Source organism: Macrobrachium rosenbergii, chromosome 57 (genome assembly GCF_040412425.1).
Source record: "Macrobrachium rosenbergii isolate ZJJX-2024 chromosome 57, ASM4041242v1, whole genome shotgun sequence".
NCBI lineage: Eukaryota > Metazoa > Arthropoda > Malacostraca > Decapoda > Palaemonidae > Macrobrachium > Macrobrachium rosenbergii.
The window spans coordinates 10,492,895-10,516,214 of NC_089797.1; the positions used below are offsets into that span (position 1 = coordinate 10,492,895).

The following is a 23,320-nucleotide window of genomic DNA, read 5'->3' on the forward strand; positions in this document are numbered from 1 at the left end:
TCAATCCTGTAATAGTAAAAGAAATTGAAACAATTTATTCATTTAATTTATTTTTTCTTTTTAATAACTGCTCTCTTCTCTCTGCATTTCCCATCACCTTCTGTTACTTCTTTCTGATAAACAACATATTCTTTGGAAGCTTGAATTTCAAGTCAGTGGCCCTTGTGGGCTTGTTCCATATGAATGAGGTTCATCTTCTGAATAATAATAACAACAATAGTCTAGTTAAACTACTTTATAACGATTATGTTGGAAATTATAATAAAAACAGCAAGCACAATGAACTGGACGAAACGACAATGAACGCCCTTCACTGACTGACATTTATTCTTTCTGATTTCAGATAAAGAACGTCAACTTTGCGAGTGCAAAGCTTCTCCTGTATTTCTGTGATATGTGGACATCTTCCATCAGTTGCTCAAGCTGCCGCTGTCGCTTGGTAAAACAACGACGCGCGCCTGAATAATGAATCGAAAAGCTGTTCTTGTTATTTTTATTTGATTGCTGATGAACATAGACAGCCTAAGAAGAAGAAGGAGACGAAGAAGAAGAAGAAGAGAGAAAGAGACGACCCCGATGGACTACTCCTCCGGCCTTGACCTCCGGGAAATCCATTCTACCAGAATCTGCCTCAGGAAGCGTCCATGTTCGGGGGAAGACACCAAGAGAACGAGTTATCTCTTGAATGACGTTGATCGTGTTCGGATGCAAAGACGGTGTGGCTTTGACTTTGACTTCAGTATAATACTATCATTTAGTTCTTGTTGTTGAAAAAGTTGACGGTTTAGAACCTGTGGTGGACAATCGGTTGGTGTGTCTCTGAGGTCATCACGAAAGGCGCATTTGCTATAAAAGCTATTTTCGAGAACAGAAGCCTTTCTATTTACGATACAGCGTTAAGGATCAGTTGAACTTTATATATATATAACTTTGTTGAAATGTACATAGTTAAATGATATAACTTTTACAGAGCTGCTTGAGAATCACTTTTTGATAACTATACTAACCGTTTACGTCATCATCGCCACTTTTCTTTCTTGAAACAACTTTGGTTCCACAGAAACCATCTTTTCCTCGAAATAGTACAAATGTCATTATTATTTTGTGGGCTCTCCATTAACCCCAAGTTATGCATGCAATTGAATCCAGACTTCCCTTCAGAAAACCCTCTCTGTTTTTATTTTGAAAGACATTAATAATAAGTTAGAAGGACGCAAACAGAAGTTCTTGTTTTTAGTGTGAGTAATCTTACGATGATTTGTAAAAACCCATTTTTTCTTGTCATTCAGTTTTAAGAAAAATCTGGAACTAATCAACTTGATTTGTACCGTTGTGAAATTAACATATTTCTGAGTAAATAAGACAGAATTAGCTGTGAAGGTACTCTTAGAAACTATACACACGATGGCATTGAATTTCAAATATGCCAATTTCGCTAGTACCAATAAATTACATCACTGAGAAATTATATTGAGGCAATAAATATGTTCACTGTAGGATATACAGTACTGTAAATTATAACTGGAAATTATATAATCTTTATAACCATTAACCCCCAATTGAAAGAATCTTATGACAAGTGTCGAAGAAAATTGACGTGTTCTCAACCATAAAGGTGCGACCTACCATTTTAAATTGGAAATTACTACAAACGAAGCAATCCCTTTCCATCAATTATAGTTGTGTGATATTTATATATATTTACTAATGAACTTGTGGCAGTCATATTTTTGTAATATCACTTTCAGATTGAAATTTCTTGTTTCTTTATCCTCTCTTTGTGTGAGTGGACAACGCTACGTCATGGTTATCTATCTCTTTCCTATAATTTATATATATATATAATATATATATATATATATATATATATATATATATATATATATATATATATATGTATGTATATATATATATATATATATATATATATATATATATATATATATATATATATATATATATATATATGTATATATATATAAATGTGTGTGATAGAGAGAGAGAGAGAGACAGAGAGAGAGAGTGTGCGTGTCTCATAGAAGTAAAATAGGAGGCAAACTTGCTTTTCTTTACACATGCCAAAAGTGCACAACTTACGTGAAAAATAATGCCTAGTTTCACTCCTAAAAATTATCTACCGATATTACTGAAGTTCAACTTCGGTAAACGCAATGCTTCCCTCAACATATATGAAGAAAGATAATAGGCTTAACCGAGCCATCTCCAAGTCAAAATTTCAACGCGGGAAAATGTCAAACGTTTCAAGAACCCATAACATAGGAATCGCCCCACACTTGGAATGGAATGGAATAAAATATAAAATCTAGGCCAAAGGCCAAACAATGGTATGTAGTCTACCTATGAGGTCATTCAGCGTTAAAAGGGAAACTCGTAGTTGGACTGTGAAACGATTGTTTGGAGAGGGTGGAAAGGAAGTCCGAAGAAAGAGACTATGATGAACTTTACCGGGAAAGAAATGAAAAGGGTTGCAGCTGGGGGCAGCGCATCGCGTGAGGTGCACTGACGGCAGCACTACCCCACTACATGGAACCCATTCATGGACTCCGCCCACATCTGATTCCCCGCTATATGTGCTGCTTGGCTTATTATTATGGCTGGGGTGTATACAATATTGAATAATTACATCTATATGCTTCTCGGCCTCAGTGTGACACATTTCCGCTATCGCCAGACTCACAGGGTCTGTTTGCAAGATTTTGTATAGAGTTTTATATAAAAAAAATTACCGAAAGGCTGATAAACTGATAAACTACAAAGTTCCTAGAATTGTTAACAATCAAATGCCACGTTAAAACCTCGCTGACATTTCTTCCAGTTCGTTCTAATTTCCACTTCGTCCTTCCTGAAATCGATCACCAATCCAATTTGGAAACTTTGGTACCCACAGGGCCGTGACTGGAGGTTAAAGGGAACTATAGTAGGCCTAAGGTTAAAGAAGGATGAAAGGTATAAGGAAGCTTCATCTTTGCTGTTCCGTTATTTCCTTCATTACAAAAACGAATATTAATTAGCCACGTATATGAATACTCAATTCACAATTCACCGGCATGCTTCATGTCATAAGAAATCATAATGAAATAATATCGTTATCACTATTACACAGATTACACTAGACAAATGGCCTCTCCAAAGACAACTTTCCTGTTGGCATCAACAGCATTTTTCTCTTGGAAAATCTGTTGTAACATTTCTGAAATACGACATAGTTTATACCTTAATAGGAACGGCTTTTTAAAACAATTTTGTTACCAACGCAAAGGACACTTGCTCCCGAATAACATCACTTAAGTGTTTCATGACAAAGTCTGTATTATTGATCAATGCAGGACTGTGACTTGAGGTCACATCGTGCATGGTCACCTTCAGGCATGAATTAGCCTGTCTTTTCTTATCAGGCTGATAATGGCACGATTTTTATAATCTACTCATAGACATGTGAGTTTATCTGATGACTTTGCATGTTGCATCTGCGTCATTTCCTTTATCAGTCATAACTGAAGCAGTTTCATTAGATATGCAACTGAAATCATGAATGGTGCCACTGACTCAACAACGCATGTTTACGAGCAAAACTTGGCCAAAACTTTTTATATCCTTATAAGTGATAAATATCTAAGGACAATTATTTAAAAAAAAAAAAACTTCTGTGGCAAACTGTCTTCATGTACTGAAGAATGCTCAGTGAACTGTCAAGGTGTATTGAAGAATGGTAAGCAAATTGTCATTGTATTGAGGAATGCCAGCGAACTGTCATTCTATACTGAGGAATGCTCAGCAAACTGCCATTCTGAACTGAGGAATGCTCAGTGAACTGTCATTCTGTACTGAGGAATGATCAGCAAACTGTCATTCTGTACTGAAGAAAGCTCAGTGAACTGTCGTTATGTACTGAGGAATGCTCAGTGAACTGTCATTCTCTACTGAGGAATGCTCAATGAACTGTCATTATCTACTGAGGAATGCTATGCAAACTGTCATTCTGTACTGAGGAATGCTCAGCGAACTGTCATTCTGTATTGAGGAATGCTCAGTGTACTGCAATTACATATGAAGGAAGGCTCAGCAAACTGTCATTATGTAGTGAGGAATGCTAAGCAAACTGTCATTCTGTATTGAGGAATGCTCAGTGTACTGCCATTACATATGAAGGAAGGCTCAGCAAACTGTCATTATGTAGTGAGGAATGCTAAGCAAACTGTCATTATTTACTAAGACAGTGTCAGCAAACTCTCAGTCTGTATTTGGAATACTCAGCAAACCGTCATTCTGTACTGAGGAATGCTAAGCAAACTGTACCTATGTACTGAAGAATGCTCAGCAAACTGTCATTCTGTGAAGAATGCTCAGTGAACTGTCATTATGTACTGAAGAATGCTCAGCAAACTGTCATTCTCTACTGAGGAATGCTCAGTGAACTGTCATTATGTACTGAAGAATACTCAGTGAACTGTTATAATGCATTGTGGAATGCTCAGTAGACTGTCACTCTGTACTGAGGAATGTTCAGATAACTGTCATTCTGTACTGAGGAATGCCCAGCAAACTGTCACTATGTATTGAAGAATTCTCAGCAAACTGTCATTCTGTACTGATGAATGCTCAGATAACTGTCATTCTGTTCTGAGGAATGCTCAGATAACTCATTCTGTACTAAGGAATGCTCAGATAACTGTCATTCTCTACTGTGGAATGCTCAGCAAATGTCATTCTGTATTGAGGAATGCACAGCAAACTGTCATTATGTAAGGAGGAATGTTTAATGAACTGTCATAGTGTTCTGAGGAATGTTCAGCGAACAGTCATCATGCACTGAATAATAATCAGCAAATTGTCATTCTGTTCTGAGGAATACTGAGCAAACTGTCATTATGTACTGAGGAATGCTTAGTGACTGTCATTGTGTACTGAAGAATGCTCAGCCAACTGTTAATATGTGTTGAGGAGTGCTCAGAGAACAATCATTCTGTACTGAGGAATGCTCAGAAAACTCAGCAAGTACTGAGGAATGCTCAGTGCACTATCATTACATATTGAGGAATGCTCATAAAATGTCATTCTGTACTGAGGAATGCTCAGCAAACTGTCATTCTGTACTAAGGAATGCTCAGCAAACTGTCATTATGCATTGAAGAATGCTTAGTGTCATTATGTGTTAAGGCATGCTCAGCGAACTCTCATTCTGTACAGAGGAATGCTCAGGAAACTTTCTCTGTATTGAAGAATGCTCAGTGAACTGTCATTCTGTACCGAGAAATGCTCAGAAAAATGTCATACTGTACTGAGGAATGCTCAGCGAACTGTCATTGTGTGCTAAGGCATGCTCAGTAAACCCTCTTTCTTTACTGAGGAATGCTCAGTGAACTCATTCTGTACTGAGGAACACTTAGCCAACTGTCATTCTATACAGAGGAATGCTCAGCAAACTCTCATTCTGTACTGAGGAATGATCAGCAAACAGTCATTCTGTATTGAGGAATGCTCAGTGAACTCTCATTCTGAACTGAGAAATGCTCCAAAAACTGTCATTCTATATTGAGGAATGCTCAGCTAGCTGTCATTCTATACTTGAAGAAAGCACAGCAAACTGTTATTCTATACTTGAAGAAAGCACAGCAAACTGTTATTCTATAGAGGAATGCTCAGCAAACTGTCATGCTGTCCTGAAGAATGCCCAGCAAACTGTCATTATGCACTGAAGAATGCTGAGACGACTGTCATTACGTGATGAAGACTGTCAAGTCAGTGATAAGTGAAACATTTGTCATGAGGTACAACAGCAAGTGTAACTCGACAAACTGACTGATTCACCTGTATACACAGAATCAACAGATGTTACAATGTGGCATAGGTGTTCAACAGCATGTTGCTCCAGATGACTAAGAGGTGCCGTGTACATCACCGATAGATAACAAACAGTACATACATGTGATGTTACTGCTATCTCCCAGGGGACAGCCTACTATTTTGAATCAACTGTTGTTTTTAGTTTGGCGTTGGCCTTAACCTTTGGTTTTCCATGGGAATTTCAGAAATAATTTTAATCAATAATTTATTTGCTGATGAGTCACCGTCATACATTGCCCTCTCTCTGAATATCTACGAGTATCTGTAAGGCCTAGACAAAGTTTGGCATGGTTGTCACGTCCTACTGATTTAGATGCATCTGGTGAATATCAAAATGCATAATCACACCATACAGTAAATGATAATGGTTGATAGTGACGGGTGTTACACTGGAACATGCATAGTGAAAGAGTATGTAAACTTAATCAATAAACTTGATGAAAACAAAATAAGATATAAAAAATATAAATGTATCAAGAATATTCAAGGTAGGGAAACCGATTACCTGGAAGTTGAAAGAGCAGTGTTTGAATGTGCAGTCCCAATCCCAATAATAAATCCTTTTTCTTTCAGATTGTTATCAAATTTAAACACTTCAGAGGATTCGAAACTTCATAACGATTTTATTGGCTCATTTGCCTAGCAATATTGCCTTGAGCTTTGTAACCTTAATTTCATGATTCATTCATTTCAGAAGGGTGATTTATCTGTCATCTGGAGGTGAGGAAAAGTGAACAATTAATAAAAATAAATCTCTGTGGACACTGTTTTGTGAAGAGTAAGCTTTTAGTGTTGCAAGTCACATAATTACCAAAAAATTAACTATAAGTTAAAGAAGTAGAAGACCCGTAGAAGTTATAAAGCTCTGCACATTACTCTCTAATAATGTACTGTGCCCACAACTATTTTTGTAGAGTGAACATTACAGAAACAAGAGTTACACTAGAGTATGTCTACTCTATAGTTGGTGCAACATAGGATTTTTAATGATTCAAATATTCTAGTGGTAGCAGATTTTCTCATCTTCCTTTAATGACCTAGTAAGTTATTTGTCTTTGTCATCAAAGGTTATAGGTTCACCCTCTTACAGGAATTTAAGCTTAGTCGACTATATCAGGCTCTTCATAGGAAGAGGTTTCCAGCAGTTGATTGAACCTCCTAGCTGGGACCTCTTCCTAGTGCTCATGAATCTTGCCAAGACTTCATAGGACTGCCAACCACTTCAAGAGGCAACTGTGCTGGATCACACAATGAAAACTTCTACTGGCACTTGCAACTTTGAGACAGGTTAGGGAGAACAATGCTGTCACCAGCAACGAACTAGAATGGAATGGAATATAGAATTTAGGCTAAAGACCCAACGCTGGCGCCTAAAAAGTCATTCAGCGCTGAAAGGAAAATTGAGAGTAAAAAGTGTTGTTTTAAAGGTGTAACAGGGGGCAACCCTTACAGGAGCACTATGAAACAACTGTTTGCAGACGGTGGAAAGTAAGATGGAAGAAACAGAATATGAACAGAGGTAGAGTAAAAGGAATGCAATGGGTTGCAGCTAGGAGCCAAAGGGATACTGCAAAGAACCTTAAGTAGTGCACCACATGAGGTACAATGATGGCACTAACCCCTTAAGGGGAGCAATGAACTAAACCAGCATTGTCCACTGAGAGCTAGGCCTATTTGGCACTACCTGCTGGGAACCAGCATTGTCCACTGAGAGCTAGGCCTATTTGGCACTACCTGCTGGGAACCAGCATTGTCCACTGAGAGCTAGGCCTATTTGGCACTACCTGCTGGGAACCAGCATTGTCCACTGAGAGCTAGGCCTATTTGGCGCTACCTGCTGGGAACCAGAGATTCTAGGGCATATAATTCCCGACATTTCCTCTCTACAAGTAAACAGAGGAGGCAGGCAATGATGAATGTGAGTCTTTATTGTTAAAAATAAGTCATCCTGAATACTACTTACAGCAATATTTCAGATGGAAAAGCGAACAAGAGTGCAAATTTAAACATAAAGACGTGTCTAATATAAAATAAAACAAGCACCTAGTGGTGCTATTCCACCTTTACTACATTTTATTAAAGAGATATAAGAAAGCACTAGTGGGTTGGGGAGCCCCTTCTACCTAGCTTAAATGAGTGTCACTGCACAGCGTTGGCTGGCATCTCATCATCTTGGGCCTTGTTGGAATTTAATATGAAAAAAATGTATAATTCAGGCTGAGACATATGAGGTCATTCAGCACTGAAAGACAAACAAAGCAAAAAGGTTTTAAAGGTTCAACAGGAAGAAAACCTCACAGTTGCACTATGAAACAATTGTTAGGAGAGGGTGGAAAGTAAGATGGAAGTAAAAGAATATGAACGGGGGTACAGTAAAAGCAATGAAAATGGTTGCAGCCAGGGGCCAAAGGGATGCTGCAGAGAAGCTTGAGTAATGCCTACAGTGCAATATGTAAGGTGCACTGACGCCAATATCCCCCTTATGGGGGCATCTCATCGTCTTGGGCCTTGTTGTTGTCTTCTCTAGCTTTGCATACGGTTTAGGCAGTGTGTTCCGAAGCCTTAGAGGTTTGCATCAACTCATGGCTTTTTCTAGTAGTTCCATCATGGGTGTGCCCTGGGCATTAGGGAGGGCAGCATGGATGTTTGCAAGCAGAAAGTGTAGCCATATTTCCTTCCCTAGGTTGTCCTTCTTCAGTTTCCTGTCTGTGTTGAGTTCTGGCAATGTTAGAAGGAAGTCAAGTTTGTCCCAGGATGCCCACGCTGTCGTGGTCCACAGTGGAGTGTTCAACAAGTTAAGAACCCATGTTGGTAAGGAGAATTCTGCTACCAAGAACCTTTGTAGGCTCTCATATGCAATCTTCCTGTCTTATGTGAGTAGCTAGCACAGGCCAAAAGGGCATCTCAGATGGCTTCAAGGACATAATATGTCCTCTTGGTAGAGCTCATGACATTTTGGAGGCTGAATTGCATTCCGCTCTCTACAACCAAACAGATGGTTCGGTCAATAAGAAAGGGATGGAGACGGAGATTTATGGTATTTGTGTTTGTATTATGTCTGTGGGCATTCTGTGGTATTTTTTTCTTACAAGATCTCCATAGCATGGGGATTGTGCAAGAAATGTACTTGAGTGATTACCTTTGCAGCTCTCTCATTTGAGAGCCAGTCAGAGCTATACTCTGCATTTAGTCTGTTAGTGGCTTTTTACCTTTGTAGCCATGGCTGTAGGTAGCCCAATAATGGCAACAATTAATGCAAAAGCCATATTAGTCTACCAAGATACTGGAGTATGACCTTGTGCTTTTAAGACGCAGTGAGCCAGAGCTTAAGTTATGTAGTTTCGCTGTTAGTGATCTTTAGTTAGTAGGGCATGGCCTGTTTAATCTGTTAGTCCCCAGGGGGTTATGCAAGAACCTTGCTAGTCTATAGGTAAAAGTTCACACTAGTGTTCAGGATTGAACTGATTTATTCCTGGGATCTGTCATGTTTTCAATACACCGTGAAGGTGAAGATGTAGTTACAGGTGAGTTGGTCAGATTTACAATTGTGTCCCAGTATCAGATGATGCATGTGTTGTATAAGCATATGGCTAGAGGGTTCTCAATGATTGGCTGCCGAACCTAGTGGTTGAAAGTGGGTTCTGCAGCAATGTTTAGCATTTACCATATTATGTTCATAACAGTCCCAAGAGCTCTCCTGAGTATTATAAGCGTAAACAACACAATGGGATATACAGAAACTTGGTCTCCCATTTAAATTGCAATTCATGCATACATATGACTGATGAGTTATGAAGAGACAAGTAATTTATCATAAAATTTTTCCCTCTTCCAAACCCTGTAAATCTTGCAGCCTAACTCCCAAACTACAGATATACGAATTTTGAAATTGGCAAACGATTATCATATTCATTGTTAAAATAGTTTAACACAATTCCTCAAGACTCAAGAAATAAAATGACTAAATAAACCAAAAATATTGAGGATTCTGATATGTTTTCAAACTTAATATTTGTGTTGACAACTGGCCAACCACACGATATAATTTCAACTGAAAGTGTTTTCCTGCACTTTGGGATTGGGTAATGCAGGTTATTCAATAACATCAAATATATTTAGATGTGGGTGAAATGAGTGAGGCCAATTTGAAGACAAAACATCACCTCAATGTAATATACTTTTAGGGTGAAGAGAACCAGAATCCAACAACAGGGGTAATATGCTGTAATTAGTTATCAGATGTGTTACTCAACAAAACCTGCTGCAATTTGTTAATTATTACTGTTGATAATAAAGTGCTTAATCATTCCAACATAGTTAAATTCTCAGCTCCCAAAGGAACAGCCCTGAGGGTTTGCTCTTAAGAAATATATTCAATCATTTATTAACTTATGAGTCTTTAAAAATGTAACAATTATATATACAGTTGAAATTTTCAATAAAACTTCTCTCAAGGGGTTCTGAAACTCAGCAAAAAATTTTTGCTCACCAAAGGCTTGGCATCACAAATCCCATAAACTTAAGGGATTTTGCCCACCCAAGTGCCTTCATTCTTCTTTGAATGACTCAGTAACTCTCCTTGCAACACAAACAATATCAAACAATTGGTTTGGCAAACTTAGTGGCTTCCTAAACAAGCTCCAGATATATGTATGCATGCCAGCAAAACCTTATGTCAAAGAATTCTGGGTGTTTTTTAGCAATTGCTTGCTGAATACGTATTTTCTTCTAAGTACTTGCCATCTAACACAGTAGGTTACTCATGACTGCTAAAATTCCATTACTTTTCATGCTGACTTGTAGCCTTTTACTGTTCAAGTCTCCATATCCAATTGGACTAAGAACATATATAAAAATATTTTCATGAACACTTTAGGTGTAAACCCATTGTCTTTATCACTAGGTGGAAGGCAGAGGGAAAATACTTAGTACCAGCCTAATGTGCTGGAGTGGCAATAAAAAATTATTAACATGCTGGTAGGCTACTACAAGTCAGTTATGCATGGAATCATGAGCCCAATTAACTTGGAGGAGAAGCATTACTAAAAGTGTTTGCAGCATCCCTTCAATCCCTAGCTGCACCCACTTTTTAGCCTTTTACTTTATCTATATTCCTGCTTCCTTCAATCTTACTGTCCAACCTCTCTATTACTTTTTAGTGCAAGTGTGGGGTCTTCTTCCAGTTCCACCTTTAGATCCTTGTACTTTCCAATTTTATGGATCTCTTATCTTACAGTACAACCACTCCAATTCCTGTTTTTTCACTGTCTTAAGCACTGAATAGTTGAAAGTGCCCCAGTACTTCCTCGACAGCCTAATTTTGATAAATCATAACTCAAACTTTGAAGGAGAGATTTTGAGTATTTATCAAGTTGGCTCACTGGGTTCTCCTGATCTGTGGTTTCTTGTAAAAGTGTATAGTATACTGTATTACCACGATAGCTTTTAGCTTCCTTCTCCATTTTCTTTAATCAGACTTCTAATTTAACATTCTTAACTATGAGGGTTTGTTGTTGTAAAAATGTATCAGATTTGATAAATTACATCTTAAAAATTTAATGAATGGACAAAATAAAAATGTTGAAGATTCTGACAAAATTTCCCAGAAGGATTTATTATCCAGTCTGACTGCACTCTTGTTACCTGAAAACTGGACAGTCATACTGTTTTATTTTAATGGGTTTTTCTGCATTCTGGGACTTGGTCACAAGGACTACCTATCAAATTTCCAAGGGTCAAATAAGTGCGACCAATCTGAAAATGGGTTTATATTACTTCACTGTGGCATTCATTTTGGCATTATGAACATCACACTTTAACAATCGTTTAATCCGTTTTAATCTAAAACCAGATTTATTATTCCACATAGCCCGAGGGCAATAAATAGTAAAAGAGAAAGAGAAACTCTTAATAGCATTATAAGAGGTGGAACTAACAGTGGGAAAATGAAAGTTCCATAAGAAAACCATCTACAGTAAAAGGTTATGGGAGACCTCAAATAGTTACTGTAAATGTGACAAATGTAGACACATACACACATGTACCTGCATACAACATAAATGAAAGAAAAAAAAAGATGGCTAACACGCAGCACCTGCATATTTCTGTGCACTGTGGCCTTATATAAATACAAATATTTTGATTCCAACCTTGCAATACATGAGATGTGAAAGTATTGGGACTATTGCTATAGTAGAGCTAAAACACACAGAATGAGGCCATTTGGCACAGATTTAACTTGACCCCCACTATGCATACACACAAGTTTTTAGCGTCCTAGCTCACTCCTGCTCTTTACAGCAGTGCTTGGAAAGAACATGTGTAGTGTGTGGTCGTTGCATTGACTAAGCTGGAAAAAGTTGAGCAGAATATCTGCATCAAATTTTGCCAAAAGCTTGGTGATACTTGCGCAAAGACTTACGCAAAGTTGCAAAAAGTGTATGGAGAGGAGTGTATGAGCCACACACGCATGTACAAGTGGTTCAGATGTTTTCAAGATGGCCGACAAAATAGTGACGAACATTCTGGGAGACCTGCAACCAGCAGAATTGAGAAAAACATAATTTTCTTCAACTACAATGGAACTGTTCATCATGAGTATGCTCCCCTTGGTCAGACAGTGAAGAGAGTGTATTGTGAAGTGTTTCGGCATTTGTGGGATGCTATTCATCGGAAAAGGCCAGAACTGCATTTGTCTGATGAGTGGCAACTACACCATGACAACGCACCTGCCCATTCAGCGCAGCTTGTTCAGCAGTTTTTGGCCAAGCACAACATCTCCCAGGTCCAATAGCCACTGTATTCCCCAGTTCTAGCCCCTTGCAACTTTTTCCTCTTTCCAAAAAATCAAATACCACTTGAAAGGAAGATTTCAGGGTGTTGAGGGGATCCAAGCGAATGCGACGAGGCAGCTGCTGATTATCCCAGAAACTGAGTTCCAGGAATACTACCATCAATGGAAACAGTGCTGGATAAAGTGTGGTTTCTGAAGGGGACTACTTGAAGGAAATCAAATGCTAAAATGGTATGTGCTGATACTTGATGATCACACCCTGTACTATAACTAAGAAGAGTGCTTTCAGTAAAATACACTTTATTATTGTTATTACTATTTTGAAGTAAATAAATTGATTGGCTCAGCATTGTATATCATTACCCAATACAAAAATTGCACTGTTTACAGTCCAGTACTCTACTACAGGATCATTATGAATATAGTCAGTTATGCAGATGCTGTACATGAAGGGGCGACTCCAGCTGTGTATTAAGTGCTATTAAATTAATAGATTTGTTGACTGTATATAGTGCTATTACATCAATGGATTTGTTGATTGTTTACTTATTTATTTTACTGTGTACATTTTAGTTTGCATGTGTGCTTGCTTTACATTTCATCACTATATAATTTGTTTGTTTACGTCTACCAAGTATAACGTCTTTTCTTGGAATTTCAGATTATTAGAAGAGTTAGCCACCACTAGCTATTGCATCATTTTCAGGCATTAAAGCCAGGCATTGTGATGGATGAGGTAAGATCTACACTAACAAGATCAGGTAGGAACTGCGATAGCAGCATGCATCTCCTCCCTTGAGTGACTGTAGTCCACCATCCCTGATTTTACAGTTTTTCTTATTGTGTTTTCCTTTATGCATAAAGCTGACAAAGTACAATGAATACATATGGAGGAAAAGGCTGAGATCTAATAAAACTTTCAAAGTTCTAACCCACTACCTGTAACTTAGTCCAGGTCTACAAGTGTTCATAATCTACTTGAATTTTTTCTTTCTTGAATTTTATGCTTTAGTAGCTTGTTTAATAAATGCAATATTTATTTACTTTCTGCTTTATCAACTTTATTTTAGAGCTGTGTAATGGATATATAAGAAGATTACTGAACACAGAGGAAACTCGAGATAAATAACTATCAATTACCTGATGGTAGGAAGTCCCTTGCTTGCTGAGTTCCTGTAATGGCCCCTCCTGTTTTAATTAGGAAGAGACATTGGGTAATTACAAAAGGAATGAATGACGAAATAAATGAGTAGCAATAAAAAAGAAAATAAAAGACAACAAACAAGTTCAAATTAAATAAAGATTTGAACCACCACGGGAGGTATTCCTCAAGCTCCTCAAAGAGCTATGCTGTATCTTCTTTGACAATTTTTGGTTAGTTTCCCCTTCACATACAAAAGTAAAAGTACTAGTACGGCAATGGTTTGTACTTGCAACACATACAACATTTTTTTTATCAAACTTCATTTCCTGAAGGAAAATTACAAATGCAATGTGCCAAATTTGACAGAGGTATTTGAAAGAGAGCAGTGGGGCTGCAGCAAGGATTTTCAATACTTTATTTCTGCATAATGCTATCAAGACCATGTCACAAAATGGGAGCCAAATGCAGCTCTTATCCTTCAACCCTTTTAGAATGTGGTTTATGATATTTACAGCCAAAAACACGATTACCTAAAAACTTCCCAGTCCCCAGCAATAAATATCACGTACTATTAGGTAGTTTAACCAGACCACAGGTTCCATGCCAAGGGTATGGAGCAACTGAATCTAGGAACTGTAACTAACCCTGCATTCTTGTTTAGTGTTGTTCCAAATGACCTTTTTTCACCTACTAGTAAAAACATTTGATTCGACTTTTCTTCTTGCTTATTACGTAAACATCATCATCTTTCTGTGACTAACTCTGGATATTATTGCTATGAAGATAAAAGCCACCAGGCTTTAGCACTTGTTTCAGAAACATGGGACACAACCAGAGAGTTTGATTTTGGCAGTACAGAAGTAGGTTTATGAAAGAAGTGGGTAAAATGAGCACTTGTGACCCATTCTGCCAGGCTCTTTACACCCAATTTTTAACTGTGTAAGAGAGTGACGGAAAATTTCCTCTCAATCAAATAACTATGCTGAATTAATGTACTAAATGACTGATCCATGATGAAAGAATCTATTGCTGCAGTTCATCTACAAATGAGCAAAATAATAGTAAAAATATCAAATGTCAGCTAGGCAATGCATATCTAATACCAAATAAAGAAAAAGAGAGAATAGCTAGATTTGAGTCAAATAGGTTTAGTTCATTTCTTGGGAAATGCTTACTTTAGCTCTTCACAGTAATTAAGGAACTGCCCAACTGATCCCTTTTCAATGTTGTAAACAACTTTCTCAGTTACATATTTAAGCAATCAATTACCTTTTGAGTTACAACAAACATTTCACAAAAATGTGCATATAATCTTAAAGAGATTGCTCTAAGGAATCACTAGTTGAAAGGAGAGCACTTCCAGTTATTACCCATTACTGGGATCTTGGCAATTAGTCTAGTAAGGCACAGAGCCATGTTAACAGCATCACAAGTCCTGGTGTATCTCAGTGTGTGAATTTCAAGGAAACAAGTTCTGCTCAAACTCCCCCAAATCCAGATCACATGAATATTTGATGGCATTACCTTATAGCTCTAACTTTCTTGGTTTCATTTTTAGTATGAACCTCCATTTCATCAGTCACATTAATTAAGAAAAATCTCATATACAGTACGTAAAGTTAGGATTATTCAAGAGTTAACTAAACTAAAATAACTTTAGAGTATATACCCCATCAATTTGTATTGATAATTTCAACTCTCAATTAACTTTTTTCCACTTTATTTATTGCAATACTTCTAATGCTTATCTGGTCGGCAGTAAATTATCATGCAACAAAGAGCATCAATTGACAAGAAGGTATTCCAAGGTTGAAGGACTCATCTTGCAATATTTCAAAAATTATCTTCTCAATACAAGACACATCATGCAGGAAGTGTGATCATGATCTTTTATCCACCAATTTCTCTAGTCACACAGAATACATTAAGGCTTTCCATAATCTAGTACAATCTCATTACCATTTCCATGGTCAACCAATAATAGTATAAAAATGTAAAACCTAACCTAGCACCCCTTTCCATCTCTAAGCAATGTTTCACATCTTGTTCCAATGACAAAGTTAGCTTTCTAAGTCGTAAATCTTAGCAGAAGAACTTTAGAATTTAGAATACAATTTCACACTTCTTTCATATGTTTGCCTGTGTCTAAATGCGAGTCGTCACTAAGAAAATCAAGGTATGGATAATCAAGAGGGAATTATGACATCACAGTGCTGAGAATGCTATCAAAGACCAATGGCAAGGCATTTAAATATCTCCAGTTACCTGTCACTAAAAATTGCACTCTTTTCTTGCTTCGTTAATAATACTCAAAGCTTACAGAAATGGTACATAGTAAATCTTATGAAAAGTGGAATCATGAAGGATCCTTTAATGCTAAGAGATGTCAGTTAATAAGCATCATTATACTCTAAGTCCCTTTTCATTATCCAGGCCCAGATTAAATAGGATCCTCACACTTCTTACCCAAAAACATAGTGGTACTGTTCCAATTACAAGTTAACGAATCTAGAGCATTAAACTGGCCAAAAATAATGAACACAAAAACAATGAATCCAACCTATTTAATTTCATGACTTACGACTTGTACGTTCCAAACTATTAAAAGTCAGCTTACCCATAAAGTATATGGAAATTTCAGTAAAAGCCTAATTGCATAGACACAGGTAAAGCAATTATACCTTCAAGTAATCTGCTGAAAGGGGTTCAAATTCCGAAAGAATATCAATTGGCATCTATAATATTTAAAAAAGTAACAAGTTTATATCACATTTTTCACAACTGGCAACATATAAAATGCTGACAATTGAAACAGAAACAAATTGATCCAATGAGACATTTCTATGGTTCCTTATGCTTTTCAACTAGAAAATAATTATAACAATATAATGAAACAATTTGAGCTTTTGAAATATACTCGTTAGGGGATGAGTTAAATATACACCTTGTATTAATGCATCTTCTACATTCAATGTTTACAATACTCATTGATAACCAAAGGAGAGAGAGAGAGAGAGAGAGAGAGAGAGAGAGAGAGAGAGAGAGAGAGAGAGAGAGAGAGAGAGAGAGAGAGAGAGAGAGAGATCTTTCAAAGCTCTATAGTGTTTTACAGCTCTGAGTATTTCTACAAATCTAAAAGTAAGCAGATGAGACAATTGTAAAAACAGATGGAAGTTCTATAAGCTCAACAGATTTACATAATGAAATGAAAATCTCCCAAGGTGAAATGACTTTTAATTGAATATAAGGGAGCAACAACTAAAATTTGTGATTTTGCAATTCCTTAATTCGTACAAAAAATGAGCACATCATTTGCTGTTGATGTGACGTGTAACATTACAAGAAAAAGCCATTGTCCTCATTGCCAATAAATTCAACAAAGGTTAGAACAACTTCTCATATATTTCCTATTACTTTCTGTTGTTTCTCTCAAATGAACACCACATTCTCTGGAAGACTGAATTTCAAGTCAAGGCCCCTGTGGGCTTGTTCCATATGAATAGGGTTCATCTTCTGAATAATAATAATAATAATAATAATAATAATAGTAATAATAAGAGAGAGAGAGAGAGAGAGAGAGAGAGAAGAGAGATAAAACCACCTGGCAAACCTGATGCCAACTTCCTAAGACGAAATCTAATGACTTTAAAAAATATATTTTTTGATGCATTAATTTCAGGATAATAATTAACTTATCGTAAGGTTAAACTGGGGTTGTGTATTTACTGAATCTAGCTGCTGCAATTTTCTCTTGATATTCGCAGACCATGATGAGTATTCATTGTACAGTTTCAGTATAAATATCTAAACCTATGGCTGGTATTCTAATGCAGGTGGTTCTTCAAAATAACAAGAACGAATATATTTCAAGGATATGGATGAATTTCACTGCTTATACTTCTTACACTACTACTGCCTTCCTGCAACACAAGCACTTAAAAGCAAATGATATTATTTGGTATTCCATAAATTATGAGAATCGTATCATATATAAATGTATGTATGAGTAAATCTAAACAAATACAATAAAAATCATGCAACTAAATACATTCCATAAACTAATGAGATTGATTTGTAGATTATTGTATTTCTAAACATATCAAGCTGACATTATAAATACTGCAATAACCAATATTAATAATGCAAGTGCATATGTTAACCAAAGCTTTTTTATTTTGTTTTTTTTTTAGTAGAATGTCCCTTGATATTTGTGTTTGCATTATCAAAACTCAATCAAATGTGATTGATAGCCAATAAAAACCTGCGGCGCATCACATTTGTGAGTTATCACTGGAGTCTTTAATGCTGGCTTAATATTACAACTGTACAATATCTATGATTTCAGCCATCAAACCAATATATACGGGAAAGAAGTATATAACATAACAAAAGATGAAGCCTTTTTCAGTTTTTTGGTGCTGACTATACATAAATATATATATTCATATAATACCAATACACCCTTGAATACCAGGCTAAAAGTTTGAGAAACAGACACCCTTAACTTCAACTGAGATCAGCGTCGTAACGAAACTACAGTGAAACATCAAACCAAAGATTAATCTCATACAAAAGGATCACAAAAACATTCTGAATTCCCTCCTTTTAAAATAAAATATCAAGGATACAAAAAATGGAATAAAAGAATATGTTTTCCTTTGAAATTAACAAAGATCTGAGGCTACAAACAAGCTAGATCCCACTGAAAGGAAAATTCTTTTTAAAAAATCTCTGCTGTAAAGTTGTCATAATAACGTTTGTGGGGCTATGTGGCTGAATATTGAGAAAAGTTGGTTATCTGAAGCCAAATAATAACCTACACACATATCTTTTATTACAAGCACGTGTTATAAAATGGCCCTGAGTGTCAAATCACTGAAACAAAAATGTCTGACTCAATTAGCAACCTTTAGCCATGACTGAACCTCAGCAATGGCAGAAGAAATTCCCACCACAACTGAAAGACATTTGTGATGTCTCAAGATTGACAACTGGTCATAAGTTTGAGTAGTTGAAGATGTCTCACTCTTATTCATTTTGCCTAATAGGCAACAAACCCCCTTGGCCTGGGACAAAAGTGCACTGTAGGGTACATTACGGGCTAGGTAATGCTTTTACAAATATCTTTTTAATTAGCTTTCCTTAAAAATTTAGTTTTGGGAAACACAACTTGGCCAGTCTACCCTTCTGCAATAAATGATTTTCTTGAATGAGCATCACTTCCAATATTTGGAATGCACACCGAGGCCCCTTTTATTTTTCCTACAAACACACCTCATCGGCAGGCACCTAAGGTTTACTCAAATATAAGAGAGGCAGCAGCATATGATACAGAAGAATCAGAGGAAGTATAGCAGCGAGATGATTGGGCATATTGCAAAAATTTGAGCAACATGCGATGGCCGTTGGTTGTCTTCTGCAGAGTTGCAACCGCCTGGAGGAAGACGAATACAGAATTTTTTTAAATCTACAAAGAATCCTTAATGTATCCTATACCAGGGGTGGGCAACCTTTTTAAAGTGTGTGTGTGGCCAAACTGGTCAAATCTTTGAGACAGAATTTGCTTACGTACCAACAAAATTTGTTGTGGAACATTTTTGTTTGTGTCTTTTAAATACTGGGATGTTTTCTGATACATTTTAAATGTAATTCTAGTTGCCACACACATCCACACAATTTAAATATGCTATTTTTTGCATCAGTAAAATAATAAGCAATATTTCTGATTTTTTATCAGATAAATATACCATTAGTTTTTAAAATTTTGTCCAATACATTACAAAGTCAAGTCTCACAAAATTTTATTGACTAAAACACCATAAAAGGATATATTAAAATTAAAGATATTCTTTTACTGAATTAAATATCTTGTGAAAGATGCACAAGAAATTTAATTATTTTACCTACAAAACTAGCTATCACATCATGCACAGGTGATTCTCTACCATTTTTGGCAGAAAACATACAATCAAAAGTAGAGAAAAAAATACATCTGATTTTATTTTATTTACCATCAGTGAAACTTCTGCTGCTGTTTAACTCAAGGAAGATAACTAACACTAGGCTTATATTACTAACCTTGACATATAAGCATGTGTTACTATTTTCACCTGCAAGGTTACTACTATTTCTGAGGCTTAACAAAATTCATCACTGAGAACAATGATTCATAAGAATATGTGGATGAAAAACTGGATATTATTGCTGTTGCATGTATTTTCAAACAAAATTTGTTTTCTGCATTTTTCTCTTTTACTGCCATCACTAATTGATCCTTTTCAGTATTTTCCAGGTTAGCGTAGGGCCACCAAATTTCTGCCTCTAAATAGAATTACTTTGAAATTCAGTCTACTGCATTTCAAAATCATCCATATCTATCCATGAATAAATCTGCAGGTTTAGGTTAGTTCATCCAAATTTATACTACCTGGAAATTGGAAGAATCTTGCAATTATATTCTCTAACCATAGCACATTAGAAAACTGATCAGCAGTTGACTCAATCATGTTTAAAAAAAACTTTAAAGACATTTGTGATCTGTTTTCCCATCCTTCAGGAGATCAGGATGTAATAACTGAACATGAAAATGAGTTCCGCCTAAATCTACTACCATTCTCCCATAGACAAGGCAGTAGAGACATCACCTTATTTACGAACATTCAGATATGAACAAACAGGATGGCAATAAAAATTGTGTTCAGAGTGCTCGCCCTTTGCCACATGTAAGTTCAAATTTTGTTCTGCGTGCTTATCCTGCTTAGTTACAGTACTGTATGTACAGTGTACAGGCAGTCCCCGGTTTACGACGGGGGTTCCGTTTTTATGCTGTGTTGTAAACCAAAAATCGTTGAAAATCGTCAAAAATCCTAAGAAAACCTTACTTTTAATGCTTTGGGTGTATTGAAAACGATGTAAACTGAGTTTTTATTGAGTTTTTCATCATAAAAGCCTTCAAATTTTTATTATTCTGCCGTTTTGGAGCCACATTTCTTCTGTCGGATCGGCGTACGACGTGTCATAGCCCTGAAACATGCATCATAAACTGGGAAATAATTTCTGATGGATATATTTGAAAAGCGTCGTAACCTCAGAACGTCGTAAGCCGGACCCGTCGTAAACAGGGGACTCCTGTATTGTGTTTGAGGATGAAAAAACATACAGTACCGTATTGACTTTACAGCAGACCCCAGTATTCGCAGGGGATGCGTACCACTACCCCTCGCGAATAGCTCAAATCTGCGAATACTTAAAACCCCTCTAAAAATGCTTATACCTGAATACTGTAACAGTTTTATAAAAAAGTGCATTTAGTCACGAAAATTATATGAAAATACAGTAATTTGTGAATATTTCTCCATGAAAAATACCGAGAATAGGTGAAGCCGCGAATAGCAGGGGTTGACTGTTTATCATTCTTTACTTGAATAGGTATGAACAGTACAGTAGCCTACTTACAAACAACTCATTTTGTAAGTAATTTGAGAATTATCCATTTATGGTAGTTATTGTTTTAAGGTGAGCCTTGGGTTTTGCAGGCTAGAAATGAGTCATTAGTATGCTACTTTTGGCTTGCACGCCAACAGTTGCCCAACCCTGGCTCACACTAACTGATGTAACCTGAATTAAAGCAAAGAAAGGGTTATGTACCTGTGTTTTATTTGAATCCTGTTAACTATAGATTTGGAATAGACCAGAGAAATTTTTTCATGAAATCAATGCCAAGGAACCTTCCATAAAACTTAAAATAAAGGAAATTTACACATACTTACACAGAAAAAACTTACACACTTAAAGTTATTTAAGAAAAATACCTGAGGGTTTTGAAATTCGGGTTCAAACTTAGGGGACACAGAAATTCATATACTGTATTCATTATTTTCCTGTAAGAAGGGAGAATTTGTGGGTTTATTTTCATGAGCTTTCAAGAAATGTGATCCTAAACATCTGGACATAGAAATGAGTTTAATTAAAAGTTTGGCAAAATCTTCTTATTCACCATGGCATATGATGCAAAAAAAAAAAAAAAAAAAGACTAAAAAATCTCCTACAAGCACAAAGGAAAAAGTGCATGGGCTACAAAAAGGAGCACCATCATAAAATTGCCTGTTCATACAGTAACAGGGTTGCATAAACAACAAAGATTCTAAGGAAAGGAACTATGAATTTGTGTTCCAATTCAACAATACCATCTGGAGCAACGCAAGAAGAACAGATCAAGGTGAAAAACAAAATGCAAGGATATGTGATCCAATGTAAAAACTGCAATCTTTCCTAAGTCAGAGAAACAGGTAGGAATTTGGACCATGTCTTTCTCTTAATGTAGACAAGTTATCATAAAATATTGCAGGAATAATGCTTTTGCAATTCAATGTTCATATTATCATCATAGAATGGACTTGGATAACTGTAAATGTAAAAATATCTACAAAATATAATGGACCATTGCTATCAGTAGACCCAAAGTAATTAGGAACAAATCCTTTAGTAGCAGAATAATTACATGAGACTGGGATTTTGGGTATGATTAAAAAAACAAATATGAGAACTGCTCCTGTTGTAGGCTAACACCATTTACCTTGGTACTCCTAATCCCATTGCATATACAAAGAGAATCTCAGAATGATCACTTATAATTCTTTTAGTGAAGGGAGCAACTGCCTTTGAAAGCTAAAATGTCCTGTATTTTTTTAATAATATACTTCAAAACTCTACACAAGAATTGTCTTTTTGTTTACTATAACTGCCAATGTAAATTTTTTTTAATGCCATTATCACCATCTTGGAATAACTCAACCATAAAATATTTCCACATTAACAGGGTGAATCAAAGGATTAGAAAACTCAGTTGGTTGGCCAGACAAAGGGAGATATCAGATAGAAGATATTACTCCTTATATAATCAAAACTGACAATATTCCACAGTTCTGTTCTAAAAATTGAGAGATTGTTAGGTAATGAAAAGAGAATTGCTTTCAATTACAAAAAACTACATGGAGAAGGGATTGATGAGGCTGAATCTCTAAAGTACTTGAGAAAAAACATCAATAGGTTCTCTAAAATTGGAATCTAGTGGAAAGACTAAACAGGACAGGTAAAAAATTGAGTAGGCTGTGCATGACTGGCAATCCAACAGATGAAATTGCATATAAAAGTAAGATTATGTGCAGACACCACCCTACTCATGAACAAACAGGATCCCATATTAAAACTGTGTTTAGAGTGCTCCCCTTTTTGTTCTGTGCACCTTAGTCACTATAAAATACAGTGCTGTATGTGCCGTGTACTGTGTTTTTGGATGAAAAAATGTACATTACTTACTGTATTTACTTCATATCATACTGCACTTACATAGGTATGAAGAGCACAGTAACCAACTTACAAACAATTCAGCATAAGAATGGCCATCAGTAATGTAACTCTTTCATAAGTATGGTGGTGTCTGTATTAGTACAGTATAATCTATATTGCAATATGGACATGAATTATGGTATGACAAAAAACTATATCTAAAACATTTT

General features: G+C 36.2%; 2 protein-coding genes across 3 annotated transcripts in view; one reads left to right on the forward strand and one right to left on the reverse strand.

The window, feature by feature from the left end:
- LOC136837086 (microtubule-associated proteins 1A/1B light chain 3C-like) overlaps window positions 1-1,755 on the forward strand; it is a 66,908-nt gene extending 65,153 nt beyond the window's left edge. For both annotated transcript variants that reach the window (XM_067101695.1, XM_067101696.1), the window contains exon 5: window positions 344-1,755. In XM_067101695.1, coding sequence (XP_066957796.1) covers window positions 344-347 — 4 coding nt within the window. In that variant the 3' untranslated portion in view covers window positions 348-1,755. The remainder of the gene's footprint in view (window positions 1-343) is intronic.
- A 12,447-nt stretch (window positions 1,756-14,202) lies between these two features.
- LOC136837085 (protein MEMO1) overlaps window positions 14,203-23,320 on the reverse strand; it is a 30,999-nt gene continuing 21,881 nt past the window's right edge. The window contains exon 8 of the mRNA XM_067101694.1: window positions 14,203-19,236. Within this exon, the coding sequence (XP_066957795.1) occupies window positions 19,099-19,236 (138 nt within the window). The 3' untranslated portion in view covers window positions 14,203-19,098. The remainder of the gene's footprint in view (window positions 19,237-23,320) is intronic.